Source organism: Pseudoliparis swirei, chromosome 23 (genome assembly GCF_029220125.1).
Source record: "Pseudoliparis swirei isolate HS2019 ecotype Mariana Trench chromosome 23, NWPU_hadal_v1, whole genome shotgun sequence".
Lineage (NCBI taxonomy): Eukaryota > Metazoa > Chordata > Actinopteri > Perciformes > Liparidae > Pseudoliparis > Pseudoliparis swirei.
Genome location: NC_079410.1, coordinates 6,430,909 through 6,450,805, shown reverse-complemented (window position 1 = coordinate 6,450,805; position 19,897 = coordinate 6,430,909). Strand labels below are relative to the sequence as shown.

At 43.6% G+C, this 19,897-nt stretch overlaps 1 protein-coding gene across 1 annotated transcript; it reads right to left on the bottom strand.

Moving 5' to 3' along the window:
• Positions 1-73: 73 nt before the first annotated feature.
• On the bottom strand, positions 74-17,943 carry mrtfbb (myocardin related transcription factor Bb). Its single transcript, XM_056407284.1, has 14 exons — positions 16,363-17,943; positions 11,899-11,964; positions 9,801-9,856; positions 9,105-9,180; positions 8,693-8,854; positions 7,517-7,680; positions 6,224-6,370; positions 5,121-5,368; positions 4,659-4,794; positions 3,718-4,539; positions 3,045-3,155; positions 2,798-2,923; positions 2,643-2,703; positions 74-2,531 (listed from the first exon to the last, which is right to left on the bottom strand). Exons 1-14 carry the CDS (start codon positions 16,457-16,459, stop codon positions 2,071-2,073), a joined length of 2,733 nt encoding a protein of 910 aa, XP_056263259.1. The 5' UTR covers positions 16,460-17,943; the 3' UTR covers positions 74-2,070.
• Between the last annotated feature and the right edge of the window lie 1,954 nt (positions 17,944-19,897).

Below are 19,897 nucleotides of genomic sequence, written 5' to 3'. Positions count from 1 at the left end.
TGATCCACTGGAAGGATCATGTTAATGGGTACAAGGCTTGAAGTTATCAAAGAAAGAGCAACTCACTGAAAGATGCATTTAAAGTTTGTATTTAAAGGCCTTAACAGAGTCAGACAGTCTGAAAGTAAATTCCAGAGGACGGGACCATAAAAGGAAAAGGTCAGTTGACCTGTATTCTGAAAGTACAGAGCAAGGGATGGACATCAAGTTGGACGTGAAGGGGCATCAGAGGAGCCTTGGAGTCCGATTCATGGACGGGGAGCCGATGGGCGGAAGCAGAACTTGGTGTCATGCTGTATTTCAAGTTGACGTACAAACATGCAATCAAGTCGACAAAAGAATCAATTCAACAAAACAGATTCTTATCCGTGTTGCAAAGGCGAAACAATGGTGGCCTTGTTGATTTATTTAATGTCAAACTTTGAGAAATCAAGCTGCCGTTACCGCTCTTGATCAACTTGTTGTCTATGTGGAGCCAGAACCTCGAGTTTAATCCGATCCAGACAAGCTCACCTCTTGACTTATAATGTGAGAATGACAATCTGCTTCCACAGGCCCATGTAGCCGAGAATCATCAGCAAAACACTGGAATGTAATTTGACAAAGAAGTAAAATCAAAAGAAAGGAAAGCAGAGGGCCGACAACAGAGCCCTGACGTAAACCGAACAGCAGAAACATGTGGACCTAGTATTTCTCTAGGAAACACAGCGTGTTCCCTCAGGTAAGACTTTGTAGTTCCCAGAAATACAAAATATTTCTCATTCCTGGTCACAATCCCTTCTTCTTCTTCTTCTTCTTCTAAAAGGGTTACACTTGGATTGTCAAATGAAGCGGTATTGTGCTGACAGCAAAACAAATAACAAGGACAAATCTCTTCAGTCCCTTTTCAACAATTCCCCCAATGTTTAGATGAATCTGCAGACAATGGATTCCTGATAATTCATCGGAGTGACCATAAACGATCTTGCTTTAGTTCATCATGTGTGTGTGTGGAGGTTTCTTTGACAGTGAATTATATTCTCATCATACCAGAAGTCATCCTTTGCAGTAGAATAATACCTGTCAGACTTTGCTTGCTCAAGCTGAGTAGATCTGGATGTGGCCAGCAGGTGGCGCTACACAACAAATCAATTGCAATACGTTCATGTTATCTCAGTGGGAAGTGATCAGTGGTTCATATTGATATTCTTCTGGAAGATGTGTCCGTGCAGAATGTCTGCCGGTATGTTTACACCTCTTGAATAAACGACCTAAACACAAACCAACATAATTAAATATTTTGTAACCCTTTCAGAGTCTTTGAATGTGTGATAACTTGTGATTAGTTGCCTGTTTCCTACTTTTTTTTACAATCACATGTGCAGTATGTTCTACACATAATGCATTCGGAAGATCCAGGAGTGAAGATTTGTCTGATCTGCTGGAAAACTTGTCAGAACTGGTTGAGACATGGACCAATTTTGTGGGATGATTTTGAGTATTTTCTCTTAAATACTTGTCTGGTCAGGCTAACTGTGGTAACTCAGTGGTCTCACATTATAACGCTGTCATAATCACACTCTCGATTCAATTAAACATCTGATTTATGCTTCACAATGTACATACACACAGGGAACATTCAGAGAGTGACCTGCATAATAGGCCCCAGATAAATGTAGTGTTTGTCCATTAGTTCTTCAACCAGAGGGAACCCTCTCTTTCTGCTATCACTCACCAATACAACACTGTGCGTTCATCACAATTAGAGGACAAAGAGAAAGCAATAACGTGAGCACATATTGATCGCCACTTCGTGGCATGAACTTAGATTGAAATGGTAAAAGGAAACTTCAACTCTGCCAGTCCCAGTCCAGGTGTCTTCCTGAAGAACCAGAGGGTTTAAGGACCTCAAAGGAAGCAATGCAGGAACTTCTAAACGGACAAATAGATTATGACTGAGCTCATTTATATGACCGGAAAAACTAAACAGAGCCTCTGAAAGCGCCTGTTTTTACACAGAGGAAATAAATGCAGCTTTAAAAGTATGTGTGTCTGAACCTGTGTGTGATGGGTGCACCGATTGTCAGTCAGTCAGTCCCAGTTCAAGTGCAGTTCATGTGAGTCCAGGAAGTCGGAGGAGAAGACGCCCGCTGGCGCCGACATGTCCAAAGAGTTGACCCCCTCTGCGGGCACGGAGAGGGTAAGGTCCAGCCAGTCCATATTATCCATGTTGGTACTGTGCAAGTTCAAAGTAGAGGGCGCTGTGTTTTCATTGAGGTAATCCTCCATGGGAACCACAGGTGAGCGCAGCTCCTCTATCAGCGTCCGTGTCTGCGGCTCGGTGTGAGCGCTCGCACCGAGGAGGGTTTCCAGCCGGGGGTCAGAGGTCAAGCTGGCCGAGGGGTTGAGCTGCGCTGCGGGCAGCCGGGCCACTTGGACCACGGGCGGAGGGCGGGATAACACCGTGTTGATGGCGAGGGTGGTTACGCTGGCTGTCACTGGGAGAGGCTTCTGCATACTGGGAGGATCCTGTCTGATGAAGGGGGAGATCTCTAAAAAAAAAAAAAAAAAAAAAGTTCAGCATGAGAATCCGATAATTATTAAATACGTTGCGTCTTATTTATGTGCCGCGAAAATAATTTAAAAAAGGCAGTATTTCTCACCACCGCTCTCGATCAACACATCAAACAAGTCATCCATCTGCTGGCTGGCGGCGGTGGGACCCTGCAGAGGAACCAGAAAGACCAGTGAACGTTTGAGTGGCTCCGGTAACACCTATCCAGGATACACCGGAGTGAAGAGCGTGTTAATGCGTCACCTGAACAGCTGTTAGGATGCTGCGTGTCTGCTTCACTGCATCCTCATAGCGGGGCGGCGGGTCTTTGCACTTCGACACGTGGTTTGTGAAATTTGGCAGGACGGTGGTCTGCCGCGTACAGGGAGACTGGTTGACGGGAAAAGACATCAAATAAAACAAAATATGACACAAACCATCATTCAAATGCAGTGAGCGCTGTGCAAATAAGAAAATAAACCTGTAGTGATAAAGTGCTTTAGATAAGGACCTTATTTGGAGGATCCTTAGCACCAGGTTGGCTAGAGGATGCTCCCACAGGGCATCCACTTGCTGGGAATGTGTTGAGTAAGCTCTGTGCTGTTCGACCCATCCTCCATGACTGCAGAGACATTTCGACGAGTCAGCATAAAGGTCGACTTTAAAGGATGCATTAATGCCATCGCGGAAAAGTAGCGCGCCGCGTATCTTTGTCGAAGCTAAACGAAGACTGCTCTGCGCCCCCGTGAGTGCTCTCCTGAGTTAGCATCGAGTCGTGGTTATCTGTTGGCTCAGAACAGAGGGCGGTCAGGCCACTGCTGTCAACCTCCACTCGGCGCCTGCTCCGGTAACCCAAGTTTCCACGAGGCCTTCTTTTGATGTGAATGGGGAAGGATTTTTACCACCCGGCTGAGGCCTGTTATTACTGTGGCAACAAGGAGGAGGCATCACCCATGACGGAGCATCCACAATGTAAAAAAAGACCCGAGACGTGTGATTAACACTTCGCCAGATGTGTGACGTGTATTATGTCATCTGGACACGTATGCATACGATAACATATAACTCAAGTTTGCACCTTTTAAAATAAACCTCAAACCCCCAGAGCGTCACGGCTGATAGTGATGACTTATAGAAGGAGATGGAGCGTGGCCGCCTGCGCTATCACGAGCGTGTTTTCTTACCTTTGTCTGAGTCTGAGGGCTGCACTGCTGTCGTAACGCTGCCGAGGCCTCTGTTTTCTGTGGCACCTGTCCAGAGGTCAGGATGAAGCCCGGGTCAGCGCTGCAAACGGGCGTGTGTAATTTAAGGCTGCTGGCGGGGAGCTGGGTAGTAACTGCTGAGGCAGGTCGGAGGTTCCGAGCTTCCGCCTTGGTTTTAGGCTGCTTAAAAGTCGGGTCGCTGATGATGAACTGACTTTGAGGAGCCGCCTCCTCTTGTTTGACCGACGGCGGCAGACCGGGAGAAACGCAAGACGCCGAGCCGTTTGACGTCGTCCCGTTTTCCTCCTTGACCCGGACGGGAGCGAGCGGTACGAGCCGAGCCGGAGGATCCGCCTGCTGACTTCTCTTCTCCGCCTCCAGCTGCATCTTCAGCTCCTCCACCAGCCTCTGCTCCCGCTCCAGCTTCCTGATCAGCTCCTCGATCTGACGCTCCTTATCGTGGAGACGTTTGTCCTTCTCGTAGGACCTCGTGTCCGTGGGGCGCTCCTCCTGTGGACTTCTCTGTGGGGAGTTCCCACAGGGAGCAGTGTGAGCTGGGGACAGAGCTTCTGAGAGCTTGCTGTCTGACATATTACTGTCCTCTATGCCCAGGGTGGACACCTTAGAGGCGATAGGGGACACAGGTGGGGTTAACCTTTTGTGGTCAGACTGCGAGACTCCCGTGACGACAGCAATCTGAATGTTAGAGTTCTCCTGGTACAACTTTAGCCTCTCTATCAGATCCGTCTTAGTCCCAGAAACTGGCAAAAATCTGCATTTAAGTTCCATTTTCAGCTCCGCAACCTGCGAAGAGAACATATTATCATAAAATACCGCTCAAACTTTAGAGTGTTTTCCTCTGCAACATGCATGAGGTGCAGATTAGTCAAAAAAGCGTGTGTGTGCAGGCAGCAGTGTGCCACCTTCATCTCATCCAGATTAGCTGGTAAACGATCCGGCTTGCGGTGGGTGCGAGCGTGCCGGGGCTGCAGAGGGCTAGACGTGCCGCTCCCACTCAGAACCGCACTGGAGCAGCTGGTTTGTACCTCGGTTGTTGCTCTGTTGTAGTAAGCCCAGAAGAAAAAGAAAAGGGAGTAGAGATTAGAGAGGGAAGATAAACTTTTGTTATCAATTTTCAAACAGGAAACAAATGTAAAGTACACAACAGCGGCTGCGGCTAAACAGTCGGTACTTTCTGGAAACCAGGTATCGACTTTTTTATTCGGTTTGTTGAAAAAAAACGACACTCAAATAACTACAAAGCGGCATTTGTTCTTCTAAAGTCGTTAATCGACGTCTACACATGAAGGCAGACTGTGTGGGTGAGCCACGTCCTATCTCCGGCCGCGTGGAGGGAGTGTGTGTGCTGATAAACGGAGCCATACTTGAGCGGCGGGGCCGGCAGGGCGGCCTGGTAGCTGAACTGCTGCTGCTGCTTCAAGATCTGAAGCTGCAGGAATTGCTGCTGCTGCTGCAGGAGACGGGCATACGCCGAGTCCATCAGCATGTCGTTGAGCTCCTGCTTCTGGTCTGGGGGGATGTACTGGTGATATTTTAACTTTTTCACCCGTGGTTTGGGCTCTTTGCCCTTTTTGCTGCGGCTCCTATCGCTGGGCAGCCGGGGCAGACTTTGCTGCAGAACACGACACAGAAGAAAAGAAAAGTGGACACGTGAAAAGCTGGAGCGCACCATCTGGAGGATATTGGATTTCTGTGACTGATCGCAGTCCAGTTGATCCGGGAGTACATTCAGCTTTGCCCGGTGCCAACCTTACGAGGCTCGGAACGGATGCCGGGCTCCTGTAGATTGAAGCGATGAGGGTAGAACATTGTTCTGACACCCTCAGGATGAGGAAACGGGTGGAAATGTGACCCTTATTGTTTTACCACCTGCAGTTACAGGATACACATGAAAGCGGCTTGGTTTACGAGCAGCATGTTCTAAGCTATGAAACCAGACACTCAAGCTGGCTTTAGCAAGCAGACACCCTCCAATTTGTCAGACTCGTACGTCTATTATCTTCAGAGGGAGGGAGCGTTCATCTTGTGCTCAGAGGATAACTGGATTATGGTCGAATGCTCAATATGGCTTCACTCCCGTCCTTTGATTTTTGGCTTACATTTCACACAGCCTGCTTGCCGTTTGACCCGAATCGAGGACAAAATGTGGCTGGAACAGATTCCAACGCGAGGATTTGGGAGATGACTTTAAACTCTGTTGTTCTTTGAACTGCCTTTAACTGAACGCTGACTTTCAGTGCATTATAAAAACTGCTCTGACTATCAGTCTGACAAAACACAGCCTGTCCTCTGACATCGCATCCCTCGGCATATTTTCAAAAGAAACAAGAAAAGAAAACAAAGTCGATAAATCAGAGTTCAATTCCATAGACTGTAAGTGAATAAACTGCTTCAGTGAACTCTTTACAATAATTTAAAGAAGACTTTGGTTAAACTTGAAGCTCTGATATAAACAGCTAAAGCCAACCTTCACAAGAAGCGGTCCTGGTGGGACACTGGGGACAACACACGTGATTGGCCGAGGTGTAGGCCCATGTCGTTTGCTCTGCGGCTCACTGGCGGGGACGAGGACGGCGACGTCTGACGCGGACTGTGAGTTCGGTGGTGGGGAGTGCTGAGAAAAGCAGAGGCGTAGAGACGGAGAGAAACCACGTGATGCGTTCAGTCAAAACAGAAAAGTCGCTAATGCCACTTCATCATCATCCCAAAGCAAGAAAAGAAAGAAACTCAATTGGAACCAAAAACAGGTGGATTAACACTAATCAAACATAAACATATTAGAACTAGAATGGGCACTCGGTAGAGCGCATACCTTCGCATATCACAAGATTGGGCATTGAATTATGAACATTTTGGCATTAGTTGCATGCCAATTGGACAAAAATGTATCGTGCTATGGTAAAAAAAGAGTTTGACCTTTCCATGACCTTGACCTTTGACCCGATTGATCCCAAAATCTAATCAAATGGTCCCCGGATAATAACCAATCATCCTACCAAATTTCATGCGATTCAAGAACATGTTGACCTGTTCATGACCTTTGACCTTGACCTTTGACCCGATCGATCCCAAAATCTAGTCAACTGGTCCTCGGATAATAAACAATCATCCCACCAAATTTCATGTTCAATACTTTTGAGTTCTGCGAAAGATTTTGACCTGTTCATGACCTTTGACCTTGACCCGATCGATCCCAAAATCTAATCAACTGGTCCCCGGATAATAAACAATCATCCCACCAAATTTCATGCGATTCGGTTCAATACTTTTTGAGTTCTGCGAAAGATTTTGACCTGTTCATGACCTTTGACCTTTGACCCGATCGATCCCAAAATCTAATCAACTGGTCCCCGGATAATAAACAATCATCCCACCAAATTTCATGCAATTCGATTCAATACTTTTTGAGATTTGCGAATAACACGCATACAAATAAATAAATAAATAAATACACGGCGATCAAAACATAACCTTCCGGCATTTTCAATGCGAAGGTAAAAATAAAACTACAAAATGGTTCTGCAAATTCGAAATACATTGTTAGTACAAGTGTATATGCATACAGTAGGCCTACATACAGTAAAATTACATCTTTAAAATATAATTCTTCCAACCAAACACAACTTGTTTGACTATATTTAAAGACTTATATCCTCTTCATCCTCTGCTACATTACATAACTTGGCAGGAATGCTGGTTTGTCTGCTCACATTACCAGTTCATGTTTTCTAAATTGTGACGCTTCAGGGTATTTGTCTACCTGTATGGGGGAGTTTAAGAATGAGGAAGTGGAAGTGGCCTCGGTCCCTCCAGACTCCCTTTGAGATGTTTGCCTGGCAGGCTGCCGTTGGGGGGGTAAGGCCTCGCTGCTCTCCTCACCAAAGTTGAAAATGTCTGGTGGCTTGGAACGGTTTTCCTCACCACCTGTTGGCCCACCATCAAAACACACAGGCAAGTACGGTTTATTACACGTAAAGCTAAATGTAGAAGTCATCACTTCAATGAACACGTGACGATACAGGAGTCTGGCCCTCTTCTGATTGGTCCTGCAGCGAGCGTTCAGCCTGCTCTGCGACGCTGTGTTTGCATTCGCGACTAAAGCAAACAATGCACGACGGTCCAACCGAGTTCCACAATCTTAGTTTAGCATGCTAGCTTGCGGAGGCTAATGGGAACGTCACGCCTTTGACCTCACATCAAAGTGTTGGACACATTTATATCTTGATCTGACGACGGCGTTGGCGCCTGGGAGTTTGGAGATAACCGAAGGGAATACAATTCATCCTTAACCCTCCTGTTGCCTTCGGGTCAATTTGACCCCATTCAATGTTTAACCCTCCTGTTACCTTTATATTTACTGACATATTTTACCCTCGGGGTCAATTTGACTCCAGCAATTAAAACCTCCAGAAAATTATTAGAATTAATATTGTTTTCCAAGTTTAAGTGTGAGGTACTTTATGTTTGTTTGTTGACTACCTAAATAGCCCTTTAAATATATAAAAAAGTTGATATTTCTTATATGTTTGACACAGTGAAAAACAGCCTGGGGTCAAATTGACCCCAAAGAACACCGACATTAAACATTGAATGGGGTCAAATTGACCCGAAAGGTAACAGGAGGGTTAAAGCAAGATGTCAAAGCAGTCCATTAAATAGTTGTCGAGATATTTCACTATAACACCCACACGTGTTAAAACTTCACCAGAGGAAAGGTCAGGGTGTCACTCAAATCAGCCGTCTTCATCCACCAGGCTCCATGGATGATTGTACAACATTTTATGGTCATTCATGCGTTAGCTGTTAATATATTTTAGATTCTCAAACACAGGTGTGTTAACACCAATAGTGGCTGTAACATGTGGGTGATGTAATGTAATGCAGGCCTGAGTATGTCTCAAGCGATGAGGGTATCAGGGCATCGATGAAGATCTACCGTCGATGTCTTCCTCGACACCCGAGTCCACGGGCAGGATGTTCTTCTCCACCAGCTCCATGGCTCCAGGCCGCTGGGCAATCTTCTCGTTGAGATCATCAGTCAGCCGGGCCCTCTTCAGCTTCATCTGTGTGGCCTGCAGGGAGGCTTCGGCCTGCGTCTCTGGTGAACACACACACACACACACATGGGATCATTAGCTGCGATACCACCAGGAACAGTCAGACTCCTGACTGCTGACTCACTGCAGGCTCCCAGACAGACCTCGCAAACCTCAAGGACGTTTATCTGCTCCTAAACTTTGTGAAACAAATTCAAACGGGCGATGAGTGAGCTCGGATGAATGAGCTCCGTATTCATCTCCGTTATCTCGAAGCCGTTTCCCAGTGAGAACACACAGGAGGGAGATTACCTTGCAGGATGTGCATACGGACCAACTCGGAGCGCTCGGGTCTGCTGCAGAGTTTGTGCTTTAAGAAGCTTCCGGTCTGTGGAAAAAAAAGATCATTTCATTTTATATATACACTACCGTTCAAAAGTTTGGGGTCACTTAGAAATGTCTTTATTTTTCAAAGAAAAGCACTGTTTTTTCAATAAAGATATCATTAATCAAAAATACACACTATACATTGTTAATGTGGTAAATGACTATTCTAGGTGGAAACGTCTGGTTTCTAATGAAATATCTCCAGAGGTGTATAGAGGCCCATGTCCATCAACTATCACTCCAGTGTTCTAATGGTACATTATGTTTGCTAATCGCCTTAGAAGACTAATGTCTGATTAGAAAACCCTTGTGCAATTATGTTAGCACAGCTGAAAACAGTTATGCTGGTGATATAAACTATACAACTGGTCTTCCTTTGAGCTTGAAGTTTGAAGAACAAAATTAATACTTCAAATATTAATCATTATTTCTAACCTTGTCAATGTCTTGACTATATTTTCTATTCAATTTTCAATTCATTTAATAAATAAAAGTGAGTTTTCATGGAAGACACAAAATTGTCTGGATGACCCCAAACTTTTGAACGGTAGTGTATGTGGGGCATCATTTAGATTTAGGTAAATAAAATCACGAGCCGCCGTGTGATGGTGTTCGTCGTACCCGCGCTCTCTCCAGGCTGCGAATCCGCTCGTGAAAGGACGCAGGTGTCTTCAGAGCTGTGAGCAGGGGAATACAAATACATAATCGGTAAATAAACTCTTTTTTTTCACATTTGAGCATATTGTTCTTTCCATTTCAAAATAATGATTGTTTATTGATTTAAGATCTCCTTCCTAGTATTTTTCGAAAGGCCATTTCCTGTTGGCTGTTTTTGCAGTGATAACATTTAAGTACATCTAATTAGTAAACCACTTATAAGAAGTGATCTCTTGATCTTATGTAGCAACACAAGTGGAATATTGTGAACTACTCAATAATTCTACTGAAAACATTCTTGGCAATTGACTAATGGAAGCAATTTAAAGTTTAAAAATGTCTTCAAGGCCTACGATACGTCGATGGGCTCGATACATGTAATGCATCGTCGACATCGAGCAGCAAATAGTTTTACAACTTTAACGTTGACGATGCAGTGAACTCCAGAACAGTGTTACTGTGCCTAGAGTTCAAAATGGATTAAAGTTGTTCAAGAAATACACGTGATTTATGTCAAATTATACACATCTATCTCACTGCATGCTCAGCAATGAGCTCTAACATGTTGTTATTGTTCTCCCATATATCACAACAACCACTTTCCACACTGAGTTGAGTACAGTGTAATCCATCACTCACATCATTATATGAACATTTTTGCTGCCCGAGTGTTATATTAATAAACAGGAGCTCATGGGAGTCAAACAGGAAGTCGCAGCTTTACTGACTCAAGCAGAGAGATTTTGTGCAAGAGAGTTAATCTTTGATCTCGGGGAATAAACTCGTCGAGCTCTGGCTCGCGGAGTCGTCACCTCCGCTGTGATGAGAGCTGTTTGCTTTAAGGACTCGCCGGCCTGGGGGAGGGGGGGGGGGGGGCCGTGAGGAGTGTGTCAGAGGAGCAAAGTAAAACATTCCTGCTCGTCACCTAAACCTCACTGCATACCCGCCATGAGCCTGTAAGTGTGCGAGCAGCATATAGTGCTTCATTGGGAGGAGGGAAATGGCCCGGGAGGTTTGCTTGGCCGGGCCACTGAACGCCACTGAAGGCTTAGCGGCTGAGTCGTGTGGCCGCGTGGAGCCACAGAGGAAAACGGGACCAAGAGATAGAGCGTTGTCTTTTTCTCTTCCGATAAGTTTCCAGCCATCAGCACGATTCTGTCACATATTCAGCTCATCTTTTATTCGGTGTAGCACGGCCACTGAGTCTGCTCCACTTGTGTCACATCAAACGAGGGATGGTATGAATATATATATATATTTTATCTGTGTTAAATCTTTAAGTCGTTTTCATCCTTGAGTACAATTACACGACTATTTGCAACCGTTGTTCTATGTGCCATCTTTGAACCTTTAAGGCAAGGGCGTCAAACTCATTTTCACCATGGGCCACATCAGCATCATGGCTGCCCTCTTAAAGGGCCGGAAACACTTTATAAACTCCTCGAACATATTGGCAAATAACTCTCTTTGCATTTGATTATTGTTTATTTGAGTGTAGAAATATTGTACATAAGAAAATCTCTCTAATATTACAACATAAATCAATTTATTTGAAACCTTTAAAATAAAAGCACGGGACATTTTTCTTCAATTTCTTGAAGTAAAGGGGATCACATGTCTTTCAAGCCGTCAGGGGCCACATAAAATGATGCGGCGGGCCGGATTTGGCCCGCGGGCCTTGTGTTTGACACCTGTGCTTTAAGGGATCAGTGCGAGCTCCAACACCATTACATTAACTGCAAGTCACGCAGGAGTACTGTGCACGTAGCTGTGACTACACTTCAAACAAGTCGTTGCAAAATCACAAATAACCGCAGTAACGCCTTTGACAGATTGTTTTAACGACACTGTGAATACGAACTCCAAAAGCCCCGAAGAAGTCCGGTTGACCAAGAATCTGTGGTTGAGTAGGATGTTTAATTTCGTCTCTAATGCTATCCTCGTGAGATAAAATAACGGCAGTAATGAGAAAAGTAGAGGATGATTACGTGTTGAACGGGACATCTGGTTACTTTCTTCTCGTGTGGGGAGGCTTTTGTTTGTGCGTGATGTGAATACTCACGCGGCATGATGCCTTGCTCCACGAGCTGCTCCCGACTTCTCCTCTGTTGCAAACGGAGCTGGAGGACTGTGAGAATGCAGAGACACAAAAGGTCAGAGGTGAACTTTTACCATTCAGAGCCAAGTCCGACGACTCCTCCGACATCTAATAAGCAGTGGCGGTGCGTCCATAGAGGGCGCTAGGGCGCCGCCCCTCTTAAAATTTTGAGATGAAAAAAAAAAGAAGAAGAAAAAAATATAATATATACTGTCAAAAAACATTATATACCAAATCATTTAGATAGTAAATAAACCGCGTTGACGCGCTAAATGTGTGTGGGACACCGTAAGCCCCTGTCAACAACCACTTAAGTTAAATGTAACCAAAAATAATATATCGCCACTCATCCTCACGGAGAGAAGCCCCGCCCCATTTTCGGGGCGCCGGCCCAACGTGTGTGTGTGGCAGCGAGCAAACATTTCACGGTCGTTTCGGCAAGGACGGCTTCTCATTGGCGGATGAAACGTGAATCTTGGGGCGCAAAAATGTGCGCCTTGGCCAATGACATAGTTTCTTATGTCACGTGACTGGACTATTCGGCCAATCAGAGACCGGTATCGTTCCCTCAGCCCAGAGAGCTCCATGGAGCTACGCGAGCAGGTTGCTAACGGAGCTGTTAGCTGGAGCTCAGTGAGTAATGCTGTTTAGTTTCCCCTGTCTGTTGTTCCAAAGTCCTGGGACTGAAACTCTCTGGACTACAACGGGGGGAGGGATCTAAAGAGCTGCAGACAAGTGTAAAGCACAAATCTTGCCGCAGTTATCTAGCTAACAGCATGAAGCTAACGAGCTAACAGCATGAAGCTAACCCTGTTTGCAGAGCAGAGCAGCAGAAGGAGACCGAACTGGCATCGAAAACACAACGAAGAAGTTCTGAAAAACAGACACATTCCCTCCAGAATAATGGAAACAGGCTGGTTACAGACATGATTGACTTTAACCAGAGAGTTATTGAGAAGTTTGACCACTTTAAAGAGAGGAGGCTACTTTTCTTTACACGTAGTGGGTCTACTCTGTCAAACACCCAATGTAACATGTGATCTCTTTCTGACTCTATTCTGCTCTGAACTTCTTTCATGTGAGGGTGAAACTCTTTTATTCTGTAAACCTCTGAAACCCAACCCAATGTTTCTTAAAGCTGCTCTGAACCTCTCATGCCCAAAGTTACAGTGTGTTGATAGTTGTTATTGGACAGTGTTGAGCACGCTGTGTTCTTGAAATAAAGCTTTGTTTTTTTACAATATTCTACTCAAAACCTCTTTTCTTCTCATTGTTGAGTGATATTTAAACCGCGTCGCCCAACTGCGCCCCCCCCCCAAAGAAATTTCACCAGCCGCCACTGCTAATAACCCTCTCGTAGCTTTAAAAGTGAAAACTGGCTAGACTTCAAATAAAACAAAATAGCTATCATTTCTCAATCAATACGCTACCCCCAAGGCCCGACACTGAACCACGGTCACCACCACAGACATCCTATTCACTTCCTGTATGGTTTTAACTAGGGGAAGATTACCACACGTTCACCCTGATTGGCCGAGAGCCTTCCCAACGAGAGTCGATATCTCCGCGTGGATGCAAATACACAAGAGGAGTGAAAAGCAGTAACGATGGTGTAGAATACACGTGGATGAAAAAAAAGGACAAGGGATTAACATCAAGGCTGCAGTCACAATAATGAGCTCATGACGTCAACACAAGTCAAGTGAGTCATGTGTATTTGATAAATTGTTTTTTAAATGACCCTTCGGGTGGAAAGCAGTGATTAGTTATGTCGTTGTGGAATATCACAGACATGACTGTCTTCCAGGAGAAATGGTTGAATCTTGGATGCATGCAGCCCCCCCCCCCACCTCCTCCCCCCCGTACATTTGGATGGTCCTCAGTGTTATTTTACCATCAATATAAACTGTATTAAGATCCCAGTTTAAACATTTACAAACAAGTGAGCGTGCACATGTCATTTCAGAAGAATAACAAAGGGAGAAGAAAAAAAACTGTTTGAAAAAGAAAGGTTACGGGTGATGGTGACAAATGAGGCACGTGAGACCCTTGTTGTCACCACTGTAGGGAAAGACGCCGACTTAGAGTTACTCACGCACACACACACACACACACACACACACACACACACACACACACACAGAGACCTGCTCAACTCTCCTGGGAAAGGAGTCTGAACAAGCCTCTGTGACTCACTCCAGCAAAAATAAACTGGGCAGCTGTGAGAACGAGGCCTGGGAATCATGAAGTTTAGGGGGGCGGGGGTCTCCGGGTTGTACGCAAAGCCGAGGGGACGTTCGCTGGGCTTCCACTGGTGGGCAAGAGGGAACACAAAGTGACAAGTGGCGAGGCAAAAGGGTGGGAGGCCGAGTCCACTCTCACAGCGCCCCCCCCCCCCCCGCCCCGCCTGCTGTGTTTCCTATATTACAAACCCAGACCAGGGGGGGTTCAGGGTCAGTCTGAGACAGATCATACCAGGAGATTGTGAAGACATTGCCATTTGGGTCTCTCTCAATATTCATATCCACTGTGACTTTGAAAAACAAATGCCATGGGCGGAACATTTATGAGAGTGCATATTGCTGCATATCAATAACGTTTAAAAGCTGCCTTCCGGGGGCCACGAGAAAAGAAAGAGCTTGATCTGAGCATCGCGATGGGGGTACACCTCATGTCCACGTTCAGCCTGAACCCTGGGTAACCTCTCCTCGATGCACACTGGCTCCGCTCTCCTGCTCACCAGCGGAGCGTAAACAGAGGTTGTGGAGAGAGAGAGAGAGAGGGGGCTCTCTGCTGAAATCCCTGTCGACTGATGTAATCTCTAATCTCAGACCCATGTTGTTCTCATCATCCCTGGAGGTCTCCCATCAGAAGTTTTATTTTTATTTGACTTTCCGGTTCGAAACAGGACAAATAATAATAAAAAACGGCTTGGCTCTACAGAGAGGAAGCCACAGCAACGCTGAATATAGTTATATAGTTTAGAAACACACTGATACTGGGTTAGGTTGACTTTAGTGCGACTATAAACAGGACACCGGTTTTGTAATCTACAGCCATCTTTAACTAGAGATAGACTCGACTTTATAATAGAAATACAAATGTGTGTGTGTGTGTGTGTGTGTGTGTGTGTGGCCGATTCAGATGCATTTTCCTATGATGAGTTATAAACTTGTGTAGGGATGGGCCAAACAGTCCATGTGAATTTACCTGAATTGATACACATTGTCGTATTATAAAACATTGAAAACAATAAAGTTTTGTTCATTCAACTTGTGATTATTTAAAAAGTTTATACACTTATTTGCCGGCATTTTCTAAAATTAAACTAAACTATTACCAAGTTGATCATAAATCAGTTCAACGAAGCATAAATATATCAGCAAGATTGCAACAGTGTGAATCAGGTGGTTGTTAACAATGACTTAGAATGTGTAAAAGAAAAAAATAGATTTGAAAACTATTTCTGTGGCATTTAAGATCATTTGTAACTGCGTGTGTTGTGTTCCCAAAGCTAAAGGGTCCAAAATGAAGCCAGACTCAGAGAGATGAGAGAACACATGAGCCTCGTTCCCCACGAGTGGGCGTGTCCTTCCAAGACTTCACAAACTGGTCTGGTCTTGGTTGAGAGATACATATCTTTTGTCAGATCATGGATAATAATTTGAGATGTAATTAATATTTCCCCTGCAGCTCTTGCATATTGGCCCTGACAGAATGGAATTGATATTTCTTCTTACATGCAGTACATATTCAGTAATATACACATTGGACATGAGATTGTCCTGTTATGCAAATGTTTAGATCAAATGTGACTCCACGGATGTTATAATAAGAAAACCATAATCTATAGAACCTAAACACACCGGTAACATTGGTTATCATTTAAAGACAGATTTGTGTTTTATACAAAACTAAAATAAAAAAGACTTAAACTCCAGGACTATTTAAAGGAAATTGCACCAAATGAATGCAAACATTAAAAAAATATGCAAATAATTATCAGAATCATATCTGGTTATTGCACTTCATCTCAATGAAGCTCTTAACTTCCATAACAGGAGTGACTTTGTCCTGGTGACATGTGACAGAAAACAAGAATAGTGTTCCACCGGTGCCAAAGTAAACAAACCGAGTATTCTCTCTCTCTCTGTTTTTTCTAAAGTGACTTTGATTTATGATCCAGGAGAACACAATAGTCTCCTGTAAAGAATGATGCTGGCCATGAATCACTGTGATGAGCTTTTACTGTTGCCCTGTCATTTCCTGTTGAGGCTGCACCTACGTCACCCTACATCCCCCCCCACCATGATAGTGCTGCCAGCAGCAGAAAACATTAGTAAAAAAAAAGACTTCTTGATTTTTTACGTGGACCTTCAAATAAAACAACGCAGGGTTAGGCAATGAAAAAATAAAATATAAAATCACCTGATTTGAATTGACCCCTGCCGATGGAAGGGGTCTCCACGTCAAGGCAGGCCATGGAGGACAGCGGTGTGCTTGGCGGCCAGGTCTGGAGTCCCATGGAGGGATGAGGAGGCCGGGGGAGTCAGCGAGAGTCTACTCGGGGCGAACGACAGCTGGCTCTCGGAGCTGCGAGCAGTCCCTCCTCTCTCCGGCTCTGTGCTGGCCTCAGCGGAGAAAGTGTGTGTGTGTGCGTGTGTGACACACACACACACAGAGAGAGAGAGAGTGTGTGTGAGAGCTCAGTCAATGTCAGGAGGCGGGAACACAGCGCTGCTCATGTTAACCCTCGCCAGGTCATTCTGCTCTATACTCACAGGGCTCATCAGACTGCAGCACACAAACCCTGGGGAACTTTTTTTATATTCTCTTCTGCACAATCAGCAGGGGACCAACATCGACCATGCGTGAACAAAACAAGCTGTTTTTTTCCTTTTTTTTTGGAGTGGGAATATCTGCATGAAACAGTGTTCTTTTCGCCAGACGTTTTGTAGCACAAAATAATAATGACACGAATAAACAAACAAATGGAAAGCTTATCTTCAAACATTTTTTCAGAGTTAGTTATGAGTTTTTAACTTTTTTTTTCACATGAAGTGGTTGTTTTCATTGATTTAAAGCAGTCGATGTCAACTAAACTGAATCTGTGACTTATATTAACTCCCAGCTGCTATTTATTCAAACAATGTGATGAGAAAACATTAAACTGAACAGATGAAGTGTGTAAACATCAAACGAGGGGGCACAGCTAATGCAGAAGCTCGTACAAAAAAACGTGCTTGTAGTCGTGGCTTAAAATGAGATTCCACCCATGACCGCAAAACGCACGAACAGGAAGTGAGATTAAAAAAAGGGGGGGGAATTTCCCTAATTGTGGAGCATTCAGTGTGTCTCAGTGGATCCAGGGAGGCTGGTGAGAAAATATGTTAATGCTAAAGAGCAGGCGTGTGATCTCACAGAGGGTCTGAAGTCAGGGGGGAAGCTGCAGATAATCAGGATGCTCCAAGTCCACGGGCATTTCGTGCAATATGACTGAGGATCAGGCCGCTGTGTTCTGAATTAATTATCCAGAAATGTGCATGTCAAACAGCTTGGGACAGGGGGAATATGGAGTTGATGAAGCAAATGACTGTTACAGCCAGGCACAAGATGTCAGTGTTGGGTTTGAGTAATGGTGAATGAAACCTCAAAACATATGGGGGAGTCGGTGGAGCATTTGGTGTGTGGAAAAACATCGTTCTGCCTGTCACAGCATCCATAATCACATGGCATTCTTTCATATTACCATTTCATTACCAAGTAAATAACAGGCTTGGTGAATGCCGTGTACACCTTTTGTCCACAAGCAGAACGTCTCTATGCATCGATGTCCGCTGTGGGCGATAACCTTCCCACAGCAGTCCAGAACGAGCGCTGTTTCCCATCTTCAGTCCACGTGCACGCGTCTAATTTCTCAACTTAAACCGCAAGGTGTATTCATTCAAGATGTTTTCCATTTACACAAAATTATATAAAAAATGTTTTAAAAGTGTAATTAGATCCATCTGCCTCCCACCGGCCAGATGTTTTTCATTCACTTACCACTTCATAAATACTCACTCATGGAGCGAATGTCACGAAGCGGTGTTTGATTTATGTTGAAGAAAGATAATATTCTGTAGCTATAACTTCTATAATATTCAATAACTAACTAAGATATGGGCTGCTTCCTCACCTCAAACCATCATTTCTTTTTTTTACCAAACCAAAGGCTGTAAGCGCCTGTGTGTTTATTTACTTTATGTTCTCTCGTGGAAATACAGCGCTCACTTATAATAACTTAGTTGAGAATGCTACTCAAAGACTTTCTAAAAAATAATTCTGACCAGAAGAGAAAGCATAGACTATCAAATTAGATTTGATATTCCTTTATTATTAGATATTAGATATTTATTCTTTATTAGTATATTTATTTTTATATTGTATACATTATTATATTATATTATGATATATGTTATTCTTTATTATTATATTATATGTATTATTTATTATTAGATATCAGATATTAGATATTAGATTCGATATTCCTTTATCGTTAGATATTATATATTTATTATTTATTTATATACCCGTAATATATAATTATGTGTATTTATTTTTATATTATATAAATTATGATATTATATTATTATATATATTATTTTATTATTCTTTATTATTATAGTATATTTATTCTTTATTATTAGATATTAGATTAGATATTCCTTTATCCTTTATCCTCTATGCGCTTGTAGTTACCATCTTGGTATTTTACAACCAGAGGTGACTCAGAGGGTGCAGCTCAGTGCTGAATCATGCCCTGCTAGTGACCTGTCAATCACAAGGCAGCCCGCCCTAAAGCATAAGCCCTGCTCTACGGTCTATGTCACTCTAAATGGGACCATCATCATGCATGAACTTCATGCTGTATTGAAGAAGCCTGAGTTTAACCTTTCAGAGACGGAGGTTTCTTCCTGGTAGAAACGACAAAAGAGGTGTCTTTTAAAGTTATGTTAAAGGTACAAAATACATATGTAGGTCTGATACTCAATGTGTACAAAGCAACACTGTGTTTTCCAGGCTGTAATATAAAGTGTTACCAAAAAGGGAAGTGTGAATTTACAGGATGAAAACAACTCAAGGCACTCTGAACAAGTTCATTCATTGATTTAAAAATGTCAGTTTTGTGAATAACACATGATTAATGTTTCATTATAATTTAATATATGTCCTGTGTAGGAGTGATCAGTTTTAGGAAGCTCAGTGTGAACCAGGAGAGTCAAAGATAGAATAGTTGAAATAATGCATAATTACGTGACAATTTAAATTGCGATAATGAGTTGGCTTCCAAAGGCAATCTGCTATAATCTTAACGTCATTCCACAAACAAATCACTGGAGAGTTTGTTTTCCCAGAGTGTTTTCCCACTGCGTCTCAAATGGTCAACATACAAACTCTTATGTTTAGGTCAGCGCACCAACCCCACAGGGACGGACTGGTTGTGAAATCTTTATCGTGTATTTATACTGTATTGTATATTGTTTGTTTATCTATGGAAAGAGTTTAATTTTTTTTAAAATATGAATCAAACCCATAAAAACAATGTCATTACATTCTCAAGTTGCTATAAATTGACTGTCAACTTGAAAGATCTTCTTTTAATATGCCAATTAAATATTTAAGATGTCAATTAGTCAATTATCTATTACTAAGTCTATATAGCTTGTTTTTTGTTAATGTGAACAACTGAACAGTGACAGTGGGATGAGTCATTTCTGTGACAAAGAGCCAAAACATTGCACACTTTGTTTCTGCCCCCCCCCCCCCCTCTCGATGACAATCTCTGTAATTAGGAACCTCACATTCCTCAAAGAGTGGACTACGCCATTCTCCTCTGTCCCATTACCGCAGCGTCACGGTTTTTCAACCAGGAACCAGCCACGTGCCAAGAGTAAAAACACGTTTGGTCGTAAAAAGGTGA

What these genes read in the sequence shown, in the direction of transcription:
- mrtfbb (XM_056407284.1), bottom strand. Translation starts at nt 16,459, where the DNA reads ATGGGACTCCAGACCTGGCCGCCAAGCACACCGCTGTCCTCCATGGCC. An exon ending in GCAGCCTGGAGAGAGCGCGG is followed by an intron (nt 9,181 to 9,800) that starts GTACGACGAACA and finishes TTTTTTCCACAG; the next exon opens with ACCGGAAGCTTCTTAAAGCA. An exon ending in CTGCCGGCCCCGCCGCTCAA is followed by an intron (nt 4,795 to 5,120) that starts GTATGGCTCCGT and finishes TTACTACAACAG; the next exon opens with AGCAACAACCGAGGTACAAA.